This window comes from Saccopteryx leptura, chromosome 2 (genome assembly GCF_036850995.1).
Source record: "Saccopteryx leptura isolate mSacLep1 chromosome 2, mSacLep1_pri_phased_curated, whole genome shotgun sequence".
Taxonomy (NCBI): domain Eukaryota; kingdom Metazoa; phylum Chordata; class Mammalia; order Chiroptera; family Emballonuridae; genus Saccopteryx; species Saccopteryx leptura.
This window is the reverse complement of record NC_089504.1, coordinates 364,091,878-364,118,525: the sequence shown is the minus strand read 5'-3', so window position 1 is coordinate 364,118,525 and position 26,648 is coordinate 364,091,878. Positions and strand designations below refer to the sequence as shown.

At 57.9% G+C, this 26,648-nt stretch overlaps 2 protein-coding genes, 1 long non-coding RNA gene and 3 other non-coding genes across 8 annotated transcripts in view; 4 read left to right on the top strand and 2 right to left on the bottom strand.

Moving 5' to 3' along the window:
- The window catches only part of TRPV2 (transient receptor potential cation channel subfamily V member 2), a 28,470-nt gene extending 17,819 nt beyond the window's left edge, over positions 1-10,651 (top strand). For 2 of the 3 annotated variants that reach the window (XM_066364925.1, XM_066364923.1), the window contains 5 exons: positions 5,199-5,265; positions 5,376-5,713; positions 7,224-7,351; positions 7,865-7,944; positions 10,265-10,651. In XM_066364925.1, coding sequence (XP_066221022.1) covers positions 5,199-5,265; positions 5,376-5,713; positions 7,224-7,351; positions 7,865-7,944; positions 10,265-10,359 — 708 coding nt within the window. In that variant the 3' untranslated portion in view covers positions 10,360-10,651. Of the gene's footprint in view, positions 1-5,198; positions 5,266-5,375; positions 5,714-5,846; positions 5,976-7,223; positions 7,352-7,864; positions 7,945-10,264 lie in introns of those variants that run through there. The other variant, XM_066364926.1, reaches the window with a different exon arrangement.
- TRNAP-AGG (transfer RNA proline (anticodon AGG)) lies at positions 1,563-1,638 on the bottom strand. The gene has a single exon. It is a non-coding gene; the product is annotated as a tRNA-Pro (tRNA).
- Positions 10,652-11,940: 1,289 nt separating the features above from the next.
- On the top strand, positions 11,941-14,326 carry LOC136392626 (uncharacterized). The gene is made up of 5 exons (XR_010748957.1): positions 11,941-12,253; positions 12,469-12,519; positions 12,862-12,931; positions 13,724-13,783; positions 13,983-14,326. It is a non-coding gene; the product is annotated as an uncharacterized lncRNA (long non-coding RNA).
- On the top strand, positions 12,317-12,387 carry LOC136396040 (small nucleolar RNA SNORD49). The gene has a single exon (XR_010749471.1). It is a non-coding gene; the product is annotated as a small nucleolar RNA SNORD49 (small nucleolar RNA).
- LOC136396167 (small nucleolar RNA SNORD65) lies at positions 13,841-13,913 on the top strand. Its single transcript, XR_010749572.1, has one exon. It is a non-coding gene; the product is annotated as a small nucleolar RNA SNORD65 (small nucleolar RNA).
- Positions 14,327-14,413: 87 nt separating the features above from the next.
- Positions 14,414-26,648, bottom strand: part of LRRC75A (leucine rich repeat containing 75A) — a 45,288-nt gene continuing 33,053 nt past the window's right edge. The window contains exons 2-4 of the mRNA XM_066364957.1: positions 24,707-24,835; positions 19,194-19,309; positions 14,414-16,159 (exon numbers count right to left, since the gene is read on the bottom strand). Coding sequence (XP_066221054.1) covers positions 15,616-16,159; positions 19,194-19,309; positions 24,707-24,835 — 789 coding nt within the window. The 3' untranslated portion in view covers positions 14,414-15,615. The remainder of the gene's footprint in view (positions 16,160-19,193; positions 19,310-24,706; positions 24,836-26,648) is intronic.

The following is a 26,648-nucleotide window of genomic DNA, read 5'->3' as shown; positions in this document are numbered from 1 at the left end:
AAGATTGTATGTTTCAAGGAATTTGTCCATTTCATCTAGGTTGTCTAGTTTTTTGGCATACAGTTCTTCATAGTATTTTCTTACAATATTTTGTATTTCTGTTGTGTCAGTTGTTATTTCTCCTCTCTCATTTCTAATTTTATTTATTTGTGTCCTCTCTCTCTTTTTCTTGGTGAGTCTAGTTAAAGGTTCATCAATCTTGTTTACCTTTTCAAAGAACCAGCTCCTAGTTTCATTGATCCTCTGTATTGTTTCTTTAGCCTCTATGTCATTTATTTTTGCTCTGATCTTTATTATTTCCTTCCTTCTACTACATTTGGGCTTTACTTGCTGTTCTTTTTCTAATTCTTTTAGATGCAGGGTTAAGTTGTTTATTTGAGATTTTTCTAGCTTCTGAAAGTGTGCCTGTAGTGCTATGAACTTCCCTCTCAGCACTGCTTTTGCTGTGTCCCATAAATTTTGAGTTGTTGTATGCTCATTGTCATTCGTTTCTAGGAATTTTTTTTATTTCTTCTTTGATCTCATTCTTAATCCATTCATTATTTAACAACCTGCTATTTAGTTTCCATGTGTTTGAGAATTTTTGAGCTTTTCTGTTGTGATTCATTTCTAGTTTCATGCCGTTGTGATCGGAGAAAGTGTTTGATATGATTTCAGTCTTCTTAAATTTGTTGAGAGCACTTTTGTGCCCTAACATGTGGTCTATCCTAGAGAATGTACCATGAGCACTTGAAAAGAATGTATATTCTGCTGCTTTAGGGTGAAAGGTTCTGAAGATATCTATTAAATCGAGTTGATCTAGTGTTTCCAATAAGTCTGCTGTTTCTTTGTTAATTTTCTTTCTTGAGGATCTATCTAGTGATGTTAGTGGGGTATTGAAATCCCCTACTATTATAGTATTGCTGTTGATCTCGCCCTTTAAATCCATCAAAGTCTGCTTTATATATTTGGGTGCTCCTATATTAGGTGCATAGATATTTATAATAGTTATATCTTCCTGTTGGATTACTCCCTTTATCATTATGTAGTGGCCTTCTTTATTTCTTACTATATCCTTTGTCTTAAAGTCCAATTTGTCTGATATAAGTATTGCTACCCCAGCTTTTTTTTCATTTCCGTTTGCATGAAATGTTTTTTTCCATACTTTTACTTTCAATCTATGTGTGTCTTTTGTTCTAAGGCGTGTCTCTTGTAGATAACATATGTATGGGTCCTGTTTTCTTATCCACGCAGCTATCCTATGTCTTTTTTTTTTTTTTTTTTTTTTATCTGAAGCTGGAAACAGGGAGAGACAGTCAGATAGACTCCCGCATGCGCCCGACCGGGATCCACCCGGCACGCCCACCAGGGGCGACACTCTGCCCACCAGGGGGTGATGCTCTGCCCCTCCGGGGCGTTGCTCTGCTGCGACCAGAGCCACTCTAGCGCCTGGGGCAGAGGCCAAGGAGCCATCCCCAGCGCCTGGGCCATCTTTGCTCCAATGGAGCCTTGGCTGCGGGAGGGGAAGAGAGAGACAGAGAGGAAGGAGGGGGGTGGAGAAGCAAATGGGCGCTTCTCCTATGTGCCCTGGCCGGGAATCGAACCCGGGTCCCCCGCACCCTAGGCTGACACTCTACCGCTGAGCCATCTGGCCAGGGCCTATCCTATGTCTTTTGATTGGATCATTTAATCCATTTACATTTAAGGTTATTATTGATATGTAGTTGTTTATTGCCATTTTCTTCTTTAAAGGTGTATTCCTTTTTTGCTATATTCTTTTCCCACTTTGATCTGTTTACAACAGGCCCCTTAACATTTCCTGCAGCATTGGTTTGGTTGTAATGAATTCCTTGAGTTGTTTTTTGTCTGGGAAGCTTTTTATTTCTCCTTCGATTTTAAACGATAGCCTTGCTGGATAAAGTAGCCTTGGTTGTAGGCTCTTGTTCTGCATTACTTTGAATATTTCTTGCCATTCCCTTCTGGCCTCAAGTGTTTCTGTTGAGAAGTCGGATGTCATCCTTATGGGGGCTCCTTTGTAGGTGATAACTTTTTTTTCTCTTGCAGCTTTTAATATTTTCTCTTTATCGCTTAGCTTTGGTATTTTAATTATGATGTGTCTTGGTGTAGGCTTCTTTGGGTTTCTCTTTAATGGAGTCCTCTGTGCTTCTTGGACTTGTGAGAGTTTCTCTTGCATTAATTTAGGGAAGTTTTCAGCTATGATATGATTGAACAAAGTCTCTATCCCTTGTTCTTTTTCTTCTTCTTCAGGAAGCCCTATGATGCGGATGTTATTTCTCTTCATGTTGTCACAGAGCTCTCTAAGAGTTTCCTCTGACTTTTTGAGTCTCTTTTCTCTTTTCTTCTCTGCTTTCATGCCTTCATTCCAGTTGTCCTCTAACTCGCTGATTCGATCCTCTGCTCTATCTATCCTGTTTTTAATTCCTTCCATTGTGGTCTTTATTTCTGATATTGTATTTGTCATCTCTGACTGATTTTGAAAGATTTTATTCATTCATTTTAGAGAGAGGAGAGAGAAAGGGGTGAAGGAGGACCAAGAAGCACCAACTAGTATAGTTGCTTCTCATATGTGCCTTGACCAGCAAGCCCAGGGTTTTGAACCGGTGACCTCAGCATTCCAGGTTGATGCTCTATCCACTGCGCCACCACAGGTCAGGCTATTTATTCGAGAAATGTTGAGGAAGCACATTCAATGGGCCAGGCCCTGTTCCAAGTGTTGCAGATACACTATTTTGTTTACTAACAAAGTAGATAATTTCCCGCCCTTTCCCCCCCCCCCCCAAGTTGGAAATGAGAGGCAGTCAGACAGACTCCCGCATGCGCCCGACTGGGATCCACCCAGCATGCCCACTAGGGGCGACGCTCTGCCCATCTGGGGCGTTGCTCTGTTGCAACCAGAGCCATTCTAGCACCTGAGGCAGAGGCCACAGAGCCATCCTCAGTGCCCGGGCAAACTTTGCTCGAATGGAGCCTTGGCTGTGGGAGGGGAAAAAAGAGACAGAGAGGCAGGAGAGGGGGAGGGGTGGAGAAGCAGATGGGCGCTTCTCCTGTGTTCCCTGGCTGGGAATCGAACCCGGGACTCCTGCACACCAGGCCGACTCTCTACCACTGAGCCAACCGGCCAGGGCCAATTCCCGCCCTTTTGAAGGTGGCATTCTGGTAGGGGACATGGAAACCCTGAGAAAACAGATGAGAACCTTGCAGACCGCTAGATACTATGGAGGAGATCCATGGGACAGCGTGATAGGTGAGGGAGAATGACCAGGATGGACAGAGGGTGCTTTAGATGAGGTGGTCTGGGAAACAGATTTCGCAGTGACAGTGGAGACCGGGAAGAATGACTCAGCCCTGACTCAAGGCAGCGGCATTGGGGACACAGAGAGAAGAGCAGAGAGAGAAAGAGGCCAGGAGTCAGAACAAGGTCAGAGTGCGTGAGACAGACCGCGGAGGCTGGGAGCCTGAGGGGGGCGGAGCTGAGGTGCGTGTGCTCGGGAGTGGTGGTTGGCCATCGGGAATGGTGTGGAGGCCCAGGAGGCTCGAAAAGAATTTTTTTTCAAGTCGCGGTAAAACATATATAACAAAATTTACCTTTTTTTTTTTTTTTTTGCATTTTTCTGAAGCTGGAAACAGGGAGAGACAGTCAGACAGACTCCCGCATGCGCCCGACCGGGATCCACCCGGCACGCCCACCAGGGGCGATGCTCTGCCCACCAGGGGGCGATGCTCTGCCCATCCTGGGCGTCGCTATGTTGCGACCAGAGCCACTCTATTGCCTGAGGCAGAGGCCACAGAGCCATCCCCAGCGCCTGGGCCATCTTTGCTCCAATGGAGCCTTGGCTGCGGGAGGGGAAGAGAGAGACAGAGAGGAAGGCGCGGCGGAGGGGTGGAGAAGCAAATGGGCGCTTCTCCTGTGTGCTCTGGCCGGGAATCGAACCCGGGTCCTCCGCACGCTAGGCCGATGCTCTACCACTGAGCCAACCGGCCAGGGCACCATTTTTTAAGTGTACTCTTCGGTGGCATTAAGCACCTTCGCATTCCTGTGCGACCATCAGCACCATCATCTCCAGCACTGTCATCGTCCCAGACTGACTGCCACTAGGCAGCCATTAACCGCGACCTCCCCGCTTCCCTCCCCTAGCCCGCGGCACCCACCCCCTTTCTGTCTTGGTGAGAAAGAACCTCACAGACGTGGAATCGCACAGCACGTGTCCTTCTGCCGTGGGTTTCATTTCACTTAGAGTGATGTCCTCAGGGTTTCTCTGTGCTGCAGCAGGTGTCGGAAGGGCCTCATTTTCTTAGACTGAAGAATATCCCACGGTGTGGAGAGACCACGTTCTGTTCATCCCTTCGCCCATGAGGGGACACGTGGGTGGTTCCCCCCTTCTGGTGTTGGGGATGATGCTGGTACTCCCAGGCCTAAGATGCAGGAGGAAAGGGGTCCCACATACTAGAGCAGGGGTCTCAAACTCGCGGCCTCTGGGCCGCATGCGGCCCGCCGAACAATTTTGTGCGGCCCGCAGACTAATCCACGAAGTTCAAAATATTTTGGATAAAATTAAGTAAGCCTAGGGGCCTACTTGTATTTTTCATTTCTCTAGCATCCTAGCTAGATATTAGCTTAGTTAACAGCAGTTGTGATGCGAACTACAGTTTCTGGTCGTTTTGTGACACTGAGTAAACTGCATGTACGATTGTGCTTGTTGTACTGATTTTTTTTTGTTTTCAACTGCAGTGAGAAAAGTGTTGCGTAACAGTTGCCTTTTGTAGACCTAGTGCGGCCCGCCGAACGGCTGTGATCTTGCTCTGCGGCCCACATGCTGAGTTGAGTTTGAGACCCCTGTACTAGAGGATTTCAAAGTAGCTATCCACAGTGGTGTGTCCAAGTATCTCCTTGAGTTCTTGCCTCCAATTCCTTTGGGTATACAAATGTGGGAGTACTGGGTCACGTGGTAACTCTTTCCTCTCTTTCCTTTGAGCCTGGAGGGCTTTAAGCAGAAAAACGATGTGATCTGAGATAGACTCTGACAAGACCCATGGGCTCAGTGTAGCTTCACAGAGCCCTGTGCCTGCACACACACACACGTGTCTGTGTGTCTGTGTGCGGTAGGTACACCGGAATCCGTGCTCAGGGCCACGGCAGGGGAAGGGGTCCCGGTGGGTGGTCCGCCCCAACCCCCAGCTCCCGGGTGCGTGTCTTCTAGGTTATCCTGCGGGACCTGCTCCGCTTCCTCCTGGTCTACTTAGTCTTCCTCTTCGGCTTCGCTGTAGGTAAAAGCTCCCCTCTGGCCCCTGCCGCCCCTTGCCCGCCCTGTAGACCCCCCCAGTCCGCCCGCTGGACTCCAGGCTGAGGGAGGACCCCCTTCCGCCCTGCCCCACAGCCCTGGTGAGCCTGAGCCGGGAGGCCCGAGGCCCCACACAGTCTAACGCCACCAAGACAGAGGGGGCGGGGGCAGGCCAGGAGGCGGAGGAGGAGGGCGGCGCGGCGGCGGCGGCGTACGACGGCATCATGGACGCCTCGCTGGAGCTGTTCAAGTTCACCATCGGCATGGGGGAGCTGGCCTTCCAGGACCAGCTGCGCTTCCGCGGGGTGGTGCTGCTGCTGCTGCTGGCCTACGTGCTGCTCACCTACATCCTGCTGCTCAACATGCTCATCGCCCTCATGAACGAGACCGTCAACAGTGTCGCCACCGACAGCTGGAGCATCTGGAAGCTGCAGGTGCCCCTGGGAGGCTCTCCTCCCCTCCCCTGGCCCCTCCCCCTCCCAGGTCTGGGTCCAGGGAGGAGCAGGTCCGGGACCTGGGTGGCCTCGCTCTCGTCGGGGTGTTCATCCTCCACGCCTTCCTTCAGAGGGTTCCTGCGAGGCGCCTGGCCCCTGGCGCAGCAGGTGGAGCGCCCCGGCGTGCTGAGGCCACCCGTTCAGCCCCGGTCAGGGCACCTATGAGAAGCAACCAGTGGCTGCACAACTAAGTGGAACAGCGAGTTGAGGCTTCTCCTCTCTCTTTTTTTTTCTCTCTCTCAAAAAAGAGGGGGGTGGCTGAATAAGCTCATATATGTCAAGCCCTTCGATCAGTGTCTGGCACACAGTACGTGCTCAGTGTGTTAGTTACTGCCATCATAATAATTATTTCTTCGAGCACCTACTATGGGGCTAGGCACAGTCTTCAGTTCTCATTGGACAGCAGAGAAGACGTATTGGCCCTCACGTAGACCCCCCATTCACTGTTCACCATATGTGTTCTTTTTTTTCTGAAGTGAGAAGTAGGGAGGCAGAGAGATAGACTCCCCCATATGCCTGACCATGCTCCACCTGGCATGCCTACTAGAGGGCGATGCTTTGCCCATCTGGGGTGTTGCTCTGTTGCAACCAGAGCCACTCTAGTGCATGAGGCAGAGGCCATGGAGCCATCCCCAGTGCCCCGGCCAACTTTGCTCCAATGGAGCCTTGGCTGCGGGAGGGGAAGAGAGAGACACAGAGGAAGGAGAGGGGGAGGGGTGGAGAAGCAGATGGGCACTTCTCCTGTGTGCCCTGACCAGGAACCAAACCTAGGACCTCCACATGCCAGGCTGACGCTCTACCACTGAGCCAACTGGCCAGGGCCTGTTCACCATAAGTTCAATGGGTTGGTTTGGTGGGAGAGGCAGGCAGGCTGTGCAGTCTTGGTGCTGGTCAGCTTGGGGGCATTGGCGGACCAGAGATCCTTGAAACTGGTGGCCGAGAAAGACATCGCCTATTGTGGCGGAAGCCACAGCAGCTTGACCTGGGAAGGGGGAGGGTTGGGTGCTGGTCTGGGCAGTCTGTGTCGGAGAGCTTCACCCCCGGGGCTGGACGGTGTCACCAATTCACTGTTGACCTCAGGTCAGCCCCTGGTCTTCTCTGAGACTTCACGTCCTCACCTGCAAAGTTCTGTCCCCACCCGACTGTGTGCGGGGCAGGCAAATGAACTTTTGCACCTGGTTGGTGTGAAATGCCGGGACATGCGATGACACGATCGCAGGTGATTGCTGAGCGGTCTCTCCAGGCCGACGTCCCCCAAACACTAGGTACATCGTCCTCAGCCTGTAAGTGAGGAGATGGATTCAGAGGGGTTGAGGGCATGACCCCACGCAGGTCACCACACGTCAGAGCCGGTTCCAACCTGCACGTTTTTGAGGACTTGGGATTCTCCCGTAAGGGGCGTGTCGTGGCGCCCCAGCCGGCCGCTGTCTGATGTGTCCATTGTCCCCAGAAAGCCATCTCTGTCCTGGAGATGGAGAAGGGCTACTGGTGGTGCAGGAGGAGGAAGCAGCGGACAGGCGTGAAGCTGACGGTTGGCGCCAGGCCCGACGGCAGCCCCGACGAGCGCTGGTGCTTCCGGTGAGTGAGGGGCAGGGGAGGGCAGCCGGTGAAAGCCGGCCCAGCTCTTCTGAAAGCTAGGGACAGCTGTCCTGAGCGGGGCTGCTGGGAAAGGCAGGGCTCAGGAGTGCCAAGGGACTCAGCCCGCCCCGGGCAGGTGAGGTCAGAGGTGCTGGGTCTCACAGGCCCGGGGCTGGCTGAGCACACGGAGCCACGCCTGATCTAAACTGTTCTCCGGATGTTCGGGGCACCCAGGTCGCTGTGAGCTGCCTGAAGGGACAGACACTTATCCCTCCATGTGGGCACCAGGCTCAGAGGGCACTGGGCGGATGGCTGCAAGGCAGGGTCAGGGGGAGCAGTGTGCGGGCCAGTGTCCTGAGGAGCAGGGCAGAGAAACGCCATCCTCCTTGCAGTCCCCACATCCACCAGAACATCTGCTCAGGCCACCCACGGAGGGGCCAGGCCTCCACGCTGGGGTAACGCCCAGGGCACTGGTGGCCCCTGGCAGCCTCAGAGCTGCTCTGTTGCCCGCAGGGTGGAGGAAGTGAACTGGGCCGCCTGGGAGCAGACGCTGCCAACGGTGTGCGAGGAGCCTGCAGAGCCGGGCGTCCCCGGTGAGTGACCACGGGGAGAGACGGAGGGCGCGTGTGTCTGTGTGGCCACATGGCCGTGCAGAGTCTGGGGCAGGTCTCAGCCGGGCGTCCCCGGTGAGTGACCGCGGGGAGAGACGGGGGGCGCGTGTGTCTGTGTGGCCACACAGCCTGGAGAGTCTGGGGCAGGTCCCAGCCGGGCGTCCCCGGTGAGTGACTGCGGGGAGAGACGGAGGGCGCGTGTGTCTGTGTGGCCACATGGCCGTGCAGAGTCTGGGGCAGGTCCCAGCCAGGCGTCCCCGGTGAGTGACCGCGGGGAGAGACAGAGGGCGCGTGTGTCTGTGTGGCCACAGGGCCGTGCAGAGTCTGGGGCAGGTCCCAGCCGGGCGTCCCCAGTGAGTGACTGCGGGGAGAGACGGGGGGCGCGTGTGTCTGTGTGGCCACACGGCCGTGCAGAGTCTGGGGCAGGTCCCAACCAGGCGTCCCCGGTGAGTGACCGCGGGGAGAGACGGGGGGCGCGTGTGTCTGTGTGGCCACACGGCCGTGCAGAATCTGGGGCAGGTCCCCGGTGGGGGCCCCTCCCCGGCTGCCCTCATTTAAAGGACCTGCACTCCTTCCCACGGTGCTTTCCTCTGTCCATGCCACCCTCTCTCCGCTCCGGGGGCCTGGGCAGAACTCGGAGGCTTTCACCCTGTCCTCACCGCCTGCGTCTCCATCCCCTCCCCTCCTCCTGGCAGGCTCCAGTTCACGGCACCCTTTGCCCATTCATGTGCCAGGCCTGGGCTGAGCCCGGAGGCCCAGCAGGGGAACCAGTTAGGGATGTCCCCAGACCCATCCCATTGCTTAGACGGCATCTCTCTGCGCCCCCACTGGCTCCGTCCCGAGCCTTGCTGACCCGAGCACCCGGGCTTTCCCCCTCTCTGCGCGAGCCCCCAGCCTCTTCCCGCCTCCAGCACCCCTACCTCCGAGAAGGAGCCCTTCACACCTCTCATGGCTGGCCTCCTTTCCATTTCAGTGTGGTGACAGCCCCTCTGGTCCCCCACTCTGCTGCCTCCCACCAAGAGAGACTCCTACCTCCCCCCCAGAGCCCTGTTCCGAGAATGAGCTCTCGCCATAGCACATTCTTTCTGGAACCCTCAGTAGCTCCCACCTCATCCGTGACCTCTCCTGCTCTCCTTTATTATTCACTTTCAAACAGACTCTGCTGGCTTGTCTCTGTCCCGACCCCTCCCACAACAGCCTCTCGTGCCACCCGCGACCCTCGTGCAGGGGACTGCCTTGGCCTCCTGCTCCGAAGCTTACTGCTTTCCCGAGGCCCTCACACACCGTTAGGTTTCCTGCCCACCCTCTCTGTGTGTCCCTGAATTCCAAATCCTGCTGCCCTGTCACTTCCCCGACAAGCTGCGCAAGTAGATTTGCTCCTGGCCTTGCCTCCAGCATTCCACACCCTAATCCCCACACCCCACGGCCTGCTGAGGCTTCTGGACGTTCCAAACAGGGACAGCTTTGGGAATGCCCTACCAGGTACCGTGTAACTCCACCCCATCCTCATCCAGGTGGGAGGCCTTGAGGGTTTCTTGTTCCCCCGGTCCCCCATTCTGGTGCCAAGTGGGCTCGGGACCCCACGGGCAGCCCCTTGACCTTTCCTCCCACCCCTCACTCCTCCTGACTCTGCACGACCACAGGGCCGCTCAGCCTGCACCCCGACCTCCAGATAAGTCCTTCCGCTCCGAGTTTAGCCCACTCCAATTCCAATACTTCCATGTAGACGAAAACTATGCACGGCCCACACTGTACAATGCCCCCCCCCCCCCGCCCCCGCCTGGAAGGCCAAACTCTTCCGCACGGAGGTCAGTGATCAAAGCTGTTGTCCCATCCATTGCCCACGCATCTCTCCATGTGACAGCCAGTCCCTCTTCAGTGCTCCTTCTTCTTTGCTTTCCTTGGCTCTTCTCTCTGTCAGAAGTGCCTTTCCTGGTGGTCCTCTGGGTGTCCAAGGCTGCCACCTCCCCTAGGGGTTGGATCCCCTCTCCCCTATGAGCTCCCTGAGCACCCAAATCCCGCCTACCTGCAGCTCTCCAGCAAGTCTCCCGGGTTCCGGTTTCTAACGCCAAAGCCTGTCGCCTCCAGAAACCTGAAGCTCCTGGGAGGGGGCCCTCCACTGGCTCTTGGCTGGGGGTCAGGAAATGCTTGTGGGAGGACGGAGGCAAGGAGAGGGATTGTTGGGGATTTCAGGATCCCTCGATGTCCACCAGGGTGGGATGTGGTTTCAGGGTCGGGGGCCTCCTGCCTCCTGGGGACACACCCCAAGGGCCAGTCACAGTTCTCTCCATCCCATTGACAGGCAGCAAGAAGAACCCTGTCCTGGCCTCCCAACCCGGGGAGGACAGTGCCTTGGAGGAAGACCATCTGCCACTGCAGCTCCTCAAGTCCCATTGACGGCCCTGATGCAGACGGTGGCCAGCCGGACAGAGCCTGGACATCTTTCCAGCCCTACCTGCTGGCCCGGGGGCCCTCGGGAATGTCGGCGGCAAACATAAATAAATATTTTCTCATGACTGACTCTTTTGGAAACATTTGAGCCAAGTTACTGGTTCCTCTGGATGGCTGAATCTTCATGACTCTGGGGCTGGGCCCCCCTCGCCCTCACCTGCTGCCCCCCAGCCTTGAGATGGTCTCTTCCTGGGATCAGGGAGCTAGCCGGGGTGCTGTGCTCGCTGGTAACAGCAGGTTTGTGGTGGTGGACATGGGCAAGGACAGCCACCTCTCCAGACACCCCTGAAGGGAACCTCCAAGATGTCTCTCAAAGCCTTTAAGCTTCTTGGCTTAATTTAGACTCTGGATTATGGCTTTCTCTCCCCATTAGACTTCCTGCTCAGTTTACAACTCTGCAAGCCGTTTTCTGTAGTCAGAGGGGACTTTTCTAAGACACAAGAGAAACGTGGCCCTTCTGTGTTCCGGAGGCTTGAGAGGCTCCCCAGAATGCAGAGGATGCCTGAGTAGGCACCCCCAGTCCTGTGCGGTTGTGCCCAAGCCCAGTGGCGTAGCGAACATAACTGGCGCCCCCTACCCCCCTCCTAACTATGCTTCTACTACGCTTTTCTGGCTTGTCTTGGAGACCATGTGGCGCCCGGGGCATGACAGACCCCCTTGCCCACCCCCGCTAAGCTACTGCCCAAGCCATTTCCAGACACCCCAATACCCTCCCTGGTGCCCCTATGTTCACCTTGGCACTTCTCTAAATTTTTCACGCAGGCTGATGATGGACCTCATTCATGGGTGTCTGACCCCTGGACTTGGCTCTCCCTGGAAATCCCGTCCCTCCAGTAGGATAACTCCCCTTATTTCTAAGACCAGCTCGAATATGAATTGCTCTCCCTTGGGGTAATGTGTGTTTATACAACGTGCATTTTTTATTTTCAGAGTGGGAAAGACCTGGGCATGTCCCCATGCTGAAAGGCAAGGAGGGCAGGAAGGCTGCTCGCTCCCCCGGGGTCATCCCGAAGGGATGAGCGCGGCCAGTGCCCCACGGGGTACTGGAAATCGCCGTGGGGAGACAACAGGCGGGCAACGCCCGGGGAATCAGGAGCAGCCACCATGGGTGAGCGCTCGCCGCGCGCCGTGCCGAGGCCGCGGGGTTTCAGACGCGTGAACTCGCGATGCTCAGCACCGACTCGGTGCCGCCGGTTCCTGCATTTTCCAGCAGAGCCATCAGAAGGTCAAGGTCACGCAGCGCGCTCAGCGGCTGCAAAGGCGGCTGGGACCGCCACCCGCCCGGGAACCGCGCTCCAGACCTCCGCGCACGCGTCCTGGCCCTGGCCCGCGCCGCTCGCCCCGTACCCAGAGTTCCCGAGGCCGTGGAAGAGACCATCGTTCCAAGGGAGGGGGAGTCCCTGGGGTGGTGCGGCGCCTGCTCTGTAACACTCAGGGGTGAAGTTCCCGTGAGTCTTTGCCGGTTTCACCCTCCTTCTTGCGATAGTGGAATGTTCCAACTCCTTAAAGGCCGGGGCCGGGGCGGGAGCGCTCTCTCCCATGCGGCCTCTTCCCCTGTGTTACCGCAGTTGGTGGTTGTTGGCAAGGGCGCGGGAGCTGGTCGTCCCTTTCTCGTTTTTTGGAAAATGTTTTCGGGAAGCTTAACCGGAAGCCGGAGGGCGGCTGTGCCCACGTGGGCCTCGGGGCGGGCGGCGCCGTGGCTGGGTGTTGAGACTGGCAGGGCCGCGCCCGCAGCGGACGGAGACTCATGGACGGCGCGCGCGTTGTCCCCGCGGTGCCGGAAGGCCGAGACCCCTTCCCCTGGCCTGGCTGGTGGGAGTGAAGAAGTCCGAGAGACTGGGTGAGTTGGGGATGGCCTTGGGGCTCACGCGTGGGTGCGGGCCACGAGGAAGACTTGCTGGACTGTCCTGATGATACGAAGACTAGGAAGTGCCGTCAGATGCGATAACTGACGATTTTCATGCCTATCTGACCGCAGTCTGCGAAACCTCGGTCGTGACGTTGCACGGGACTCCCAGCGGGGGCCCTAACGCGTGTCCACCTTCATGTTTTCAGGTGGCGGCCCCACTGAAGAGGACCGAAGACCGGGAGCCGCGTCCCAGCGGGGTGAGACCCAATTCCGGTCCGGTTTAATATGGAACTTGGCTGTCTTCTTACTCTCATGCACTGACAATTGCCTGATGGGCGCACACGTGCGATTTTTTGCACTACCGCTTTGCGCCATTGCAATGGCGGGGACACGGCCTTCCCTAACCTGAAACTTACCTGACAAACTCCCATTAAAATGTCTCCTGGCTGTTAAAGTCATGAGTTTAGTTCCAAGTGATGTCCGGTGTTCTAGACCAGTACTGGGGGTCGGAGGTGATAACGGGGTGATTTCTGGCTGAGTGCAGTCAGCAGGTCCTTGGAGCCCTGAAACTGTGACCTTTAATTTCTCTGTTCACCCAGGTTGCAAATGAAGAAAGGACTGGGAAGGGAAGAGCCTAGTGTGGCGTGAGGAGCACCGGCCTGCCGCGAGGTAAGCTTCTGTCCCCAGAGGTTAGGGGTGCGGGGTGCTTAGCTGGGAAGTTGAACCTTGTGAAACGGCTGTGAGGTCAGATGTTGGCAGTGGCACAACGGGAGTTCCTTGTTACTTGATGGCCTTATACTCCTGGGTAAACTGCCTCGCTGCCCCAGGATGTGGCTCTTCCTCATTCTAAAAAATGATGATAGCCTTAGGTTTGTGAGTTTTGAAAACTGACCAAGACTTGTGGTAGCGCAGTGTATCAAGTGTTGACCTGGAATGCTGCTGAGGGGGCCGGTTCAAAACCCTGGGCTTGCCTGGTCAAGGCACGTATGGGAGTTGATGCTTTCTGCTCCTGCCCCCCCTTCTCTTAACTCTCCAAAAAAGGGATAAACAAAAATAAATAGAAACTGACCAAATGGCAGTTAACAACACCCAAAAAGCCAACTGGGACTGAATTCTTAAAGCCTCTTAAGTAGAGGGAGGCAGTTATGATCAGAACTGCATTTGCTGCCTGATCCGGTGGTGGCGTAGTGGGTAGAACATCAACCTGGGACACTGAGGACCCAAGTTCAAAACCCTGTGTTTGCCAGCTTGAGCGAGAGATCATAGACATGACCTCAAGGTCGCTGGCTCAGCTGGAGCCCCCCTACCCCCGCCAAGGCATATGTGAGAAGCAATCAATGAACAACTAAAGTGAGGCAACTGTGAGATAATGCTTATCTCACCCTCCCTGTCTGGCCCTCTTTCTTGCTAAAAAAAAAGGGGGGGGGGCTGTATCTGCTGACTGAGTGCTCTGTTCCCTAGGCTTTGAGTGTGGAAGAATGATCAGCATGGTTCTAAAGCTGGTGGTGACCCTGGGAGGAGGTAAGATTTCATCTGCAGTGATGGCCTCATGACAGATAACTTGCAGAAAAGGATAGCAAATGATGAAATTACCCAAAATAGCTGGAATTACCGGCAGATTGTGTGGTGGTGAGCCTACGGTTTTCTGACAATATCCTGTGCTGGGAATGACTGACCTGTTGGGAGTAGAAAGTGTGGCTGATGCTTAGTTTCTTTGCAGGCTGTTTTTAGAGGATGGTCGGCTGTACTTGAAGTCCAAGGGCCAGGAGCTGCCATCAGTTTGGACTCCTGACAACCGAAGCTTCAACATTTGGTGTAAAAATATTCTGACCTTGTGCTAAGAGTCAGGCTCTGGCAACCTTTTTGTAAGACAAGCACTTTGGTGTCATTAAATCCATGTTTCCTAATATTGTCCCTTGCTCGAAAGGAGCTCCTAAATTGATGTTTTAATACTGTATTCTGTATCAATATTGTATTTATGTTGGGCAAGGGAGTGGATTCAGCTGAAACTTCCTCCTGAAATTAATATCCATGCAATTACCATAAACCAGCATTGTAATAAAAGATGGTCTTTGGTTATTGGTTCTTAAAATGTGTATTGGATGAACAAGTTAAATTTGATAGCTCTTGTCACATAAGCACTTGTTGGCTTCCTTATGGGCTAAACTTTCCTGACTTCCAGGGTAAAAGTCCCAGAGCATTTAAGGCATCCATTCACATGAGTCCAGCCCCTAGTTCCTTGGGGAAGCTGACACCTAATCAGTGAGCTTACCCGTCCTGCTGCCTTCCTGGGTTGTGCTCCCCTGGTGCTCTGGTTGCCCGAGGGGTAAGCTGACCAGAGGCTCCCAGTGCTTTTCTCTGGCTCAGGACGTTTCCAGGCCCCCTGGACTTGGGTCTAGGGCTTTGTTGTGCCATGGTGGGATTTTTCCAAAGCTGGTAGGCCTTGGGTGGGAACCTTTGCTTTTGGGATGTCCAGTTTACCTTTGTCTTTGGAGGCCCTAGATCCACCAGGAGTTCCCTTAGAAGCACTTTTAAGGCCAGTGGGCCTGGGTGTTTAAGAGCCTTCCATAGGTTTAGGAATGTGCTCAAAGTAGGAAAGGTTACTTCAGGGACGGCCAGGACCTGCAGTCCTTGTGTAAGAGGAAGCAGTCCTCTGCCCTGCACACCAGCAACACTGGACCCCGTCTGGTGGGGAGGGTGGGTTATGGTATGGGGTTTCTCAGTGGGCTGCCCGTGCATATCTGCATACCACCTGTCCTGGCACCCTCTGGGTTGAAGGCTGGTGGATGGGCCAGCCCAGGGACCCATGAGTGCGAGGGCTGCGCCTGGAGCCCAAGGCTCCGCAAGGAAGAGGTAGACAGCCTTCAATCCTCGGGGAGACAGACTGGGCGTGGCAGCCAGTCCCTAGCCCATCGTCCCTCACTCCAGTTAGGGAGCCAAGATTCCCACCTGCCTTGAGCAGGGGCACATGGAGCACCTGGCTGGAGTGTGCTGCCCTGAACAGAACAAATGTAGAACTGTGAAGCCCTGGGTTGGATGTGGGGCCCCAACTACACTCCTTTTCTGGGGCAGACCTACAAACCACTCAGCCCCAGCTACCAGCACCCCCGACCCATGAGTCTGGGGAGGACCTCTCAGGAGCCATGCTGATCATGGGGCTTGACGAGTGGGAAGCTGGAGGACCAGCGAGAAGTCGCACCCAGCCTCCCCCTGCCCACCCTCCACAGCCTGGCTCCCCTGGGTGGGGCTGCCCAGGCCTGGGTTCTGGAAGCCTGAGCACCTGGGCAGGAGCCGCTAGGCTGCCTCAGCCGTCCTGACCCACGAGGACTACCAGTGAGGCCCCCCACTTCGTGTCACGTCTGAGCTGCTGCCCCTGAAGTCGCCCCGCCCTCGTGGTCCTTGGCAGGGACCAGAAGGTCCCCTCCCGGGTCCTCCTGGCCCACAGTTCCGTCCCGGGCCTCCTCCGCACAGCCTGGGCTCTCCCCCAGCTCCAGGATGGTGGGGAGGTGGCCCTGCTTTGGGGAGCGCTTGCGCAGGCCAAGCAGGAAAGCCTGGGGCAGAGAGAAGATGTCCACGTTGTTGCCTAGGTCAATCCAGGTGACGCTGGGGAACTTGCTGGGGTCCTTGAGGGTGTCGGTGAGGTCCCGCAGCAGGGCTCGGGTCAGCCGGTTGCCGTTGAGGGCCAGCGTGGTGAGGCGGGGCAGCGTGCTGAGTGCCGGCAGCAGCTGCTGGACCATGTCATCCGTGAGGCCCGTGAAGCCCAGCTCCACGCTGTCCACCTGCTCCCCGCAGCGCTGCAGGTAGCTGCTCACCCGCTCCAGGTCACGGGCGGTCAGCGGAATGCCCGACAGGTCTACCGTGTTGTCCAGGGGACTTCCGGCCAGGACAGCCTTGAGGCTGAAAGGGAGAAAGGACAAGCAGGGTTCAAGAAGGTGGCAGGGACTTCTCCCAGTTCGGCAGAGACAGACATGGAGCCAGCCTCTGCTCCAGGGTGGGCCCACATCTCAGCCTGGCTGGGCCCCGCAGGCCAGAGCCCGAGGGACCACAAGGGAGAAGCCCGAGGGTTTCTGCAGGGACCCAAGGGTACGTTCTGGGGCCACAGTGCCTGGGTTTGCACCTTACACTCCTTCCTACTCAGCGTGACCTTTAGTTAGGTCCTTAACCTCTCTACGCCTCAGTTATTTTCCTGAAAAATGGAGCTAATTGAGTGCTAAGGGGTTGTCATGTGAAGTCAGTTACTAAATGCAAAGCATTTCAAACTGCCTAGTATGGGGAGTGATGAAGAAACATTTGCTCTGCCAGCCAGTGGCTCAAATGGTCCCAGCGTCGGCCCCAGGCACTGAGGATAGGTTGGTTGATTAGAGCATCAGGCCCAGGCACTGAGGACAGCTTCGTTGATTTGAGCATTGGCCCCAGACTGGGGGTGGGGGAGGGGTGAGGGGATTGTTGGGTGGATCCTGATCCAAATCATGTGGGAGTCTGTCTCACTATCTCCTCTCCTCTCATTTAAAAAAAAAAAGAAACATTTGCTATCATTAATCTCCTGGGCTGAGCAAGAGCTTCCTCAAGAGCCACACAAGATCTCTGCCGCTTCCTTTTTCAAGGGCATCTTCCCCAGGGGAAGGGGGTGCTAAGGGAGATCGCCACCGGACAGCAGGCAGGGGCGGGGCAGGGGCTCCAGGCCTGGTGGGAGCTGCTGACTCCCGGAGGCTGCGTGTCCTCCCCTCCCTGCCTTCTGCCGTTCCTTGTCTTCTCTCTTCCCCTGCTCCTCTGGGGCCCCAGCTCTCCATTTCCTGGTATCCCAGGCAAGCCCCGAGGCCCCAAACCCTGGGCAGGAGCGGGTGGTGGTGGTCAGGGGTGCTAACAGCCTGCACACGTTAACAGGAACAGCCAGAGCTGGGCAGACCTCTCTCCTCCACACACACGTGGGCTCTCCTGCAGTTTGGGGCCGCCCACAGCACATCCCCCTGGCCCTGGCCCAGGCCCAGGGAGCGGGAAGGCAGAACACCGAAGGCCTGACGTCTACGGCTTGGCACACTGCCTGGTCTTTGTTCAGCGGGATTTATGCGTCGGGGGTAATTCTTACGGTGTCAGTAATAAGGCAGGCTTAGCACACCAGAGAAACAGCAGTGCTGTGGCTATAGCCTGAGCCTGTGTCAGTAATAAGGCAGGCTTAGCACAGCAGAGAAACAGCAGTGCTGTGGTTATAGCCTGAGCCTGTGTCAGTAATAAGGCAGGCTTAGCACACCAGAGAAGTAGCAGTGCTGTGGTTATAGCCTGAGCCTGTGTCAGTAATAAGGCAGGCTTAGCACACCAGAGAAACAGCAGTGCTGTGGTTATAGCCTGAGCCTGTGTCAGTAATAAGGCAGGCTTAGCACACCAGAGAAACAGCAGTGCTGTGGTTATAGCCTGAGCCTGTGTCAGTAATAAGGCAGGCTTACCACACCAGAGAAACAGCAGTGCTGTGGTTATAGCCTGAGCCTGGGGTTTGCACCGAGCCCTGCCCTCACCAGCTGGCTGACCGTGGCCAGTCAAATGGCTACAGGAGTAGCCCCCACCTTGATCAATCCCTCAACCAGTGTTTGCTCAGATCCTACTAGGTGCCGGGCGCTGTCCTAAGCACTGAGGCCAGGGTGGTGAGCAAGATGGACAAGACTCGTGTTTGCCTTCTGCCAGATACTTGCTCGAGCACAAACCAGGGAGAGAAGCCGGGGGCCGTGGCTGCCCAGGGAACGCTCCTCTGAGGTCACATTTGAGCTGACTGGCTAAGAATAAGAAAGCCAGGCGTGGGAAGGTTTTGGCGACAGTTCCTGCAGAGGAAGGACAGGCAGCTGCTAAGACACCAGCTGGGAAAGAGCTGGGTGTGTCTGCGCACTAGGCAGGAGGCAGAGGAGAGCTGGAGGGGACAGAACAGGAAGGGGCTGTGGACCCATCACCTAGGGCCCTGTTTGCATTTCGCTCCATGTGACCAGAAGCCACGCGGGGGGTGGTGGGGGTGGGGGACAGTAGAAAAGGCCCCTGGATTCCATCAGGGTTCAAGCATCCTCTGCTTTTCAATCCTGAGGGGCTGGCTCACAGTCCTCTCGGGGCATTCCAGGTACCATGGGTTCTCCTGTCCTGCTCTGCCCCACAGTCATTTATAAGAAAGGCAGGGTGCTTCCTCCTCCAGGAAGTCTTCCTGCCAGGCTCCCCTCCTCCTGCTTCCTGTTAGGCTCCACAGGTTCCCCTATATCCCAAGTGCCCCCCTCTCCCCCAATCACAAGGGCCACACAACCTCTGAGGGTCCCCACTGCTGCAGGGACCAGGGAAAGGCCTAGGGTCTGGGTCTTCCCAGGGGAGAACGTGGAGAACCGGCATGTTCAGCGGGCAGGCCCATGCTTAGGGCACCAGGAATTAGACCCTCTTGTCCCCCTCCCCACCCATCCATCCAACTGGCCCGCCCTGGCCAGCTTGCTTGGATGGTTAGAGTGTCATCCTGAAGCACAGAGGTTGCCGGTTCGATCCCTGATCAGGGCACAAATAAGAACAGATGGATGTTCCTGTCTTTATCTCCCTCTCTCCCTTCTTCTTTCTCTAAAATAAATACAATAAACATTATAAAAAAAGAAAAGACACAGAATGGGCCCATATTCCCCAGCTCTCTCCCCACAGACCAGGGCCCTGCCTCCAGCACCTCTCATAGCTCATGCTCACCCAAATGCCCACCTGACGGCTTCCCCCAGCTACTGAATGCCCCTTCCATCTCACCTCCTTCAGGCAGCCCTCCAGGACAGCCCCCTCTGGTCGCGCTCTTCCCGTTACCCCACTACCCTGGGAGGGGCCGCTGCGACTCACACACCACGCCTGACCCAGACCATCTGGGTTGCCCTGGTAGAGGGAGGCGGGCGGGCGGGGAGGCAGGGCAGAGCCACCTCGGGTGACCACCACTCACCATGCCTGCGGCTTCCTCTTCACCAGCCCCCGGTGCCGCCGCCACTGGGAGTGGGGGCTGAGGTGGTAGGTCAGCTGCCGGCACAGCTTCTCCATGGCGCCCAGGGCATCGCCCTCCTGCAGGGGCAACGCCCGGGAGGGAGGTGGATGAGACCCCCGCCCCCTCCTCCAGCCTCCTTGCCTCCCTAGCCCCGCCCCTCCTCCAGCCCCGCCCCTCCTCCAGTGTCTCGACCTCCCTAGCCCCGCCCCCTCCCCAGTCCCGCCCCTCCTCCAGTGTCTTGGCCTCCCCAGCCCCGCCCCCTCCCCAGTCCCGCCCCTCCTCCAGTGTCTTGGCCTCCCCAGCCCCGCCCCTCCTCCAGTATCCCGGCCTCCCTAGCCCCGCCCCTCCCAGTGTCCCGGCCTCCCTAGCCCCGCCCCTCCTCCAGTGTCCCGGCCTCCCTAGCCCCGCCCCTCCTCCAGTGTCCCGGCCTCCCTAGCCCCGCCCCTCCCCAGTCCCGCCCCTCCTCCAGTGTCCCGGCCTCCCTAGCCCCGCCCCCTCCCCGGTCCCGCCCCTCCTCCAGTGTCTCGGCCTCCCTAGCCCCGCCTCCTCCAGCCTCATTTCCTGGCCTGGGGCTTTCTTTCATCAAAGGCCGATGGAGGTGTCCTGCCTGGACCGGTCTTGAGCCCCGACCTCATAAATCCCATCTCCTCTCCCAGCTGGAAATGAGCGGGTCATTCCCGCATCTTGCTTTTTCACTGGCTTCTCACCCAGAACCACTTGCCTTCTACTCAGGTCCCCAACGAGAAGGGTAGGGGCCAGGCTGAAGGCCAACTCTGGAGGCCAAAGGGGGTTGAAGTGGAGGTGACAACGGAGGGACTCTCGCCCACTGGGATCACCAGGGAGCTCTAAGATACGCTGCTGCCCGGGCCAGCCCCGCCGGGCGTGAGCAGTCCGGGTGCGGGGCTTTTACAAAGTTCCCCCCGGGGGTTACCTAGTGCGGCCAGGGTGCAGAAGGAGAGGCACTGTTTCGGATGCTTTAGAGACAAGAAGGACCGGTGGGTGGGATCCGGCGGCCTGCCCAGCATCTCACCCGGGACGACCCACGGACAGACTGTTGCCAGCATCCCACCCACAAGGCTGGTCCTTCCAAAGTGTCAGCTCCTCCTCCAACCACTTCCCCGGCAGCCGCCTCAGTGCGCCGGCACGGCCACAAGGGGGCAGCCGTGCCCTGGGCGAGGCGCAGGCTCGACTCCCCATGGGGCTCCGCCCCACGAGAATGGGGTGAGAGCCTATTTCCCCTTCAATGAACCCGGGACAGTAGATAGATGCAAGTCACTGAACAAAGCTAGCTTGAGGCTAACAGGAAGGTAGTGTCCTCACAGACGTGAGAACTCCCCTCCACTTGTCTGGGCTAAATCAAGGACAGCTAGCATTTCTCGAGCACCTGCTCTCAATGCCCACACGGGGGGAGGGCACTCTCTCTGTGCGTGCACCCCCCCCCCACTCGTGAACGCATCACAGGGCTCTCACAACAATCCTATGAAACAGCAGCAACCGTGGTCTCCATGCTACACCCGAGGACACGGGGGCGTCAAGAAGTGGAGCGGACTGGCGAGCCACACGCAGCATGTACGGTGGCATCAGGACCCGGCCCCCCCCCCAAAAAAAAAAAAACCTCGGCAAGGCTCTGTGGCCGGGTGCCAACGCGCCCCCGGGCCCTGCGCTTCGCTCTGCCCTCCTGAAGACCATCTTTCCCTGACGTTAGTTCAGGGTGTTTCTACCATTTGCACCCAGAAAAGACTTCAGAAGGCCCTTCTAATTTTTTTTTTTTTTTTTGTATTTTTCTGAAGCTGGAAACTGGGAGAGACAGTCAGACAGACTCCCGCATGCGCCCAACCGGATCCACCCGGCACGCCCTCCAGGGGCGAGGCTCTGCCCACCAGGGGGCAATGCTCTGCCCCTCCGGGGCGTCGCTCTGTGAGCGACCAGAGCCACTCTAGCGCCTGGGGCAGAGGCCAAGGAGCCATCCCCAGCACCTGGGCCATCTTTGCTCCAATGGAGCCTCGGCTGCAGGAGGGGAAGAGAGAGGCAGAGAGGAAGGAGGGGGGAAGTGGAGAAGCAAATGGGCGCTTCTCCTGTGTGCCCTGGCGGGGAATCGAACCCGGGTCCCCCGCACGCCAGGCCAATGCTCTACCGCTAAGCCAACCAGCCAGGGCCATGCTCTTCTAATTCTTTCTCAACCCCATGGCTCTTCAAAAACCTCCCCCCTCCAGGCCTCCCTCCCAAGGAGAACAGAACACAGAGGGACAGACCCAGAGGTGGAGGAGAAAGAGCTGGACATGGTGGGGAAAGGAGGGATAAAAAGGGAGGGAGGAGGCAAAGAAGGAGACCGTGGCATTTCTGCGTGAGAAACAGCTCCCCCTCGGCTTCAAAGCAGCCACACACCCTTGGTTGGGGGGCCTGACAAGAGGCAGCAAATGTGACTTGGGTCTGTGCGCCCCACACCCAGCACTCTGCCTGTCTGCTGGCCCCTCCCCTCTGGGAAGTCTTCTGAAGGGGCTGCAACCCAGCAACCCTTTTGTGCAACCAGCCACCTGCATTCTCAAGCTACAGCTGATTGGTCCAGAAGTGGGCACTGGGAGAACACAGCCAATCAGCCCTTTCCCGGGAATCCTGGCTCTGCCTCAGGGCTTCAGGCACCTGTGGTCTAGGAAAGACGGAGTGAAGCGTGGGCCCTGGGGAAGAGTCAGAGGGGAGATGTCGGCACTGTCTGTCTGTAGTCCCAGCCACTCTTTCAGGCCTGGCTGCCTTCAGCCCCCACAAGACCCCTCGGTATCAGCATAAATTCTCTCCCTAGCTGGAGGCAGTCCCAGGGGACTCCCGGTATTCACAGCACAGTCCTAACCCACACGGGGGGCTCAAAGGCCATTCGTGGAATCAATTCTGCTACCTGTGGGAAAGGAAGGAGAAGGCAGGGGTGGGGCAGAGGGGGGCAGGGGCGGGGCAGGGGTGACTCGGCACCATGTGGGGTACTGGTCAGGGCGGCAGCCTCTCGGGCCTGCCCAGTGCTGGGGGCCCGGGAGAAGACTCTGTCTGAGGGACTGGCTCACCTGTCTGAACTCCCCTCCAGCAGAGGTCCTGGTGCTGGGACCCTGTCAGCCAGAGACACCCACCTGCTGCCCTCCCTTCCCCAGGCTTCTTCCTACGCTGTCCCCAGGCAAACAAATGCCCGAAGGCTTCCTTCACCCATTCATACGTTCATTCATTCATCAAATCCCACACCGGACACTGTGCTGGGTTTCCTGTTGACGCCCTCCCCCAGTCCACGCTCCGCCCTCCTCTCTGCTCTGGAGGCTGAGCTCCCATTAACGGCATCGCCCAGCCCTCTTGCCCACAGCTCCCAGTTGGGTTGAGCTAATGGGACCAACTGGGAGAGAGACCAGAAGGGCAGGAAGAGAGAGAGAGAGGCCCGGAGACCGACAGGAGGTGGCAGCAGGTGACGCTACACGCCGAGGCTGGGTCAGAAGAGACAGGGCAGCTCCTGCCGATCTTCCTCTGGACCCACTGCTGCGGGAGGAGCCAGCCGCCCCGACGTGGGGAGGCCCACGCGGCAAGGAGCTGAGGCCTCCTGCCCACACCGTGGAATGCGCCACCTTGGGGGCGAGCCTCCCCACCTCTGTCGAGTCGTCAGATCCACTGCCCTGGCCCATGTCTCCAGAGACTCTCCTAGGCTAGAACCGCCATCTAAGCTGCTCCAGGATGCTTGACCCGCGGAGACTGGACAGCAAGACGCATCTGTTTGTTTAAAACCTGCAGCGTGGAGGTGACGGGCAGCCACAGAAAACACACCTCGGCTCTAGGGGAGGGTTTCTGGTCCTGGCTCCCGCAACGAACGACACAGCCTCCGGGAAAATGACTTCCTGCCGCCGTGGTTCCCGGGCTCTCAGGGTCCCCTGCTCACTTCCTTTATCCTGCCCACCCCCCTTTAATAAACTCTCTTACAAACCCACAGTGGAAGGGTCTCGGCTCCCTGCCCGGGCTCTCTGCTCGCTGCAGGGTGTGACCTGCACAGGACCGATGCTGTCTCTCGCCCCCTTCGTGGACTTATTTTCTAGTGTGGGGGGGAGCACACACCACGTGCACCAACAAATACATAAGCAAGATGATTCTGGAGACCGAGGAGTGGAATGGAGAAATAAACGGGGTACGCCAGGGACTGATCAGGAGACCAGTGGCCGAGGGAAGGAGGTCACTGCAAGGGGTCGTGCAGACGAGTCTGCAGCGCAGGGGACCTCAGACAGGTGTGGTCAGAGGCAGGTGTGGTCAGAGAGACAGGTGTGGTCAGAGGCAGGTGTGGTCAGAGGCAGGTGTGGTCAGAGAGACAGGTGTGGTCAGAGGCAGGTGTGGTCAGAGAGACAGGTGTGGTCAGAGGCAGGTGTGGTCAGAGGCAGGTGTGGTCAGAGAGACAGGTGTGGTCAGAGAGACAGGTGTGGTCAGAGGCAGGTGTGGTCAGAGGCAGGTGTGGTCAGAGAGACAGGTGTGGTCAGAGGCAGGTGTGGTCAGAGAGACAGGTGTGGTCAGAGGCAGGTGTGGTCAGAGGCAGGTGTGGTCAGAGGCAGGTGTGGTCAGAGGCAGGTGTGGTCTGGGCACCAGTGGCCGAGGGAAGGAGGGCTCTGCCAGGGGTGCCAGGGGGCGTGCAGACGAGTCTGCAGCAGCACAGGGGACCTCAGACAGGTGTGGTCAGAGGCAGGTGTGGTCAGAGGCAGGTGTGGTCAGAGGCAGGTGTGGTCAGAGGCAGGTGTGGTCTGGGCGGCCCAGTGCTCCTAGGGCAGGAGAGGGTCTCTAGAGGCTTCAGGAGGCCCGGGCGGTGGAGCCTCAGCAGGCGGACAGAGGCTGGGAGGAGATGGGGGTTCCAGCAGGGCCGGGTAAGAAGTTTGGGTTTCGTTTCGATCACAACGCAAAGCCTCGGGGAAGGTTTCCAGTAGGTGCATATAGGACCCGGTTTACCTTGCAGACACTCTGGCTGCTCCCGGAGCGGGGGGGGGGCGCAGAGTCTGGTTGGAGGTTGTTCCGGGAGCCCTGGGGGATGTGGCTGGGACACGCTGTGCCCCTGGGCCTCCAGCAGGGCCAACCCCACTCTGGCTGGCTCTAGAAATGTGAGTCAGAGGCCAGCTTGGTCATTTCCGAGACTCTGAACCCACAGGGGCCGGGCCTCAGGGCTGTGTCTTACCTGCCACCATGCCCCACAACTGAACCCGCTCAGGCCGAGGACCCGGCTTGGCAAGTGCCCGGTGCTCACTGAGCAGTTACACCTCCACGTCTGTGCGCGGGGGGCGGGGGGACACCGTGCCAGGCCCACACCACCCGTGCGGCCAGAGCCGTGGAGGCTGGGCGTCTCAGGCCCACCCTCTCGGTGTCTGCATGGTGGGGGGGCTCCTCCTCGGGTCCGGGCAGTATCACAGCATCCCCCAGCCCTCGCTGGGCCTGCCTCAGACCCCGGCCCTAGCTGGCTTAGCGAGACGCACCCACCCTACCGGCTTGGGGCAGTGGACGTAGCGGGCCAGGCTGATGATGAGGTCGTGCGTGATGGGGTCCACCAGGTTCCGGAAGCTGGCGTAGCGGTACAGAACGTCGTCCAGCGAGGTCGACTCCATGCCCAGGTCCTGCGGGAACCAGGGGTGGCCAGAGTTCAGAGGTGGTCCTGCTCTGCCCTCAATGCCCCCCAAGTGCCTGGAGCAGCCAGCTGGAGGCAGCAGAGACAGCTCTCGGGGTGCACAACGTCCTACCCCAGAGACCCCCCACACGGCCCCCATCTCTCCCGGGACCAGCTGCTGACCCCCACGCGGCCCCCATCTCTCCCGGAACCAGCTGCTGACCCCCACGCGGCCCCCATCTCTCCCGGGACCAGCTGCTGACCCCCACGCGGCCCCCATCTCTCCCGGGACCAGCTGCTGACCCCCACGCGGCCCCCATCTCTCCCGGGACCAGCTGCTGACCCCCACGCGGCCCCCCACCTCTCCCGGGACCAGCTGCTGACAGCGGCTCGCTCCGCAGGCTGCGCTGCCCGGGGCCATTCCGTCATTGCTGCGGGAGGAGCGGGGGTTGGGAAGGTGGGGAGGAGGGCCCCCCAGGAGGAAGGCGGATGTGGCCCTGCTCCCTGTGTGTGGGAGAGTCATGGCCACCGTCCTCCCCGTGAATTCCAGCTGGGCTGGGGCTCCCAAAGGTCCCAGGACTCCGGGTTACAAGCTGCCGCCACACGAACAGCCAGACAGACCCGGACGAAGGCTGCGGCCCATCTCACTGCTTTATCTCTTCACTGTGACCCTCCCTCCCTAGACCCCTGAAGGCTGTGCCGCTTGAGGACACTTCATGTGGTCTGACGACTCGAGCCGCTCCTGGACTTCTTTTTTTTTTTTTTACAGAGACAGAGAGAGAGTCAGAGAGTGGAATAGACAGACAGGAACAGAGAGAGATGAGAAGCATCAATCATCAGTTTTTTGTTGTGACACCTTAGTTGTTCATTGATTGCTTTCTCATGTGTGCCTTGACCGTGGGCCTTCAGCAGACCCAGTAACCCCTTGCTCGAGCCAGTGACCTTGAGTCAAAGCTGGTGAGCCTGTGCTCAAGCTGGCGACCTCGGGGTCTCGAACCTGGGTCCTTCCGCATCCCAGTCCGATGCTCTATCCACTGCGCCACCGCCTGGTCAGGCCGCTCCTGGACTTCTTACTGCTCTCTCCATGCACCCCCACCCAGGCCGGTTTGCCAGGGAGCCCTGTCCACTCTGGGCACCCACGGCCTTACTATGCCCCAGTAGGGGCCTCTCACGCTCGACTCCCCTCTGCCCAGCGGCGCCTGCAGCGTGCACGGGAACGGGAAGTGGGAGAATCACAATCCCACTGTGGCTCCTCCACACGTGGGCCCTGGACACCCCCGCAGAGCCCAGGCCTCGGTGGGGCTCGTCTGCCTGGCAAACAGGGGCAGCAAGGGAAGCCCCAGCCCCCTCCCTGCAGGAACGGGCCTGCCCACAGGAACCGTGCGTACGGTGGCCCCTCAGCAGAGAGCCCGGGAACGCCAGCAGGTGTGCCCAAGTCCCTGCCTGGCACGGAGAGTGTCACAGGCCTGGGACCAAGGGGGACAAGGGCCAGCAGATGCTGTCTCATGGAAGTGGGGCCCCTAACGCTCCCGAAGTTTGAGGGACCAAGTCTGGGGCCCTCTTTCCAAGGAGAGGAGGTGCAAGGGTGCGGGGGGCGGCTTTCCAGAAAAGGAAGGTTAGAACAACATTTCCCCAGGGGTGAAGGGGCCCTCGAGAGCCTTCCAGGGGCTCTGCCGAGTCATCTTTCCAACCACACATCAGTCAGACCACATCTCCTTCGCATCAGTCAGACGGCATCTCCTTCACATCAGTCAGACGGCATCTCCCTCACATCAGTCAGACGGCATCTCCCTCACATCAGTCAGACGGCATCTCCTTCACAT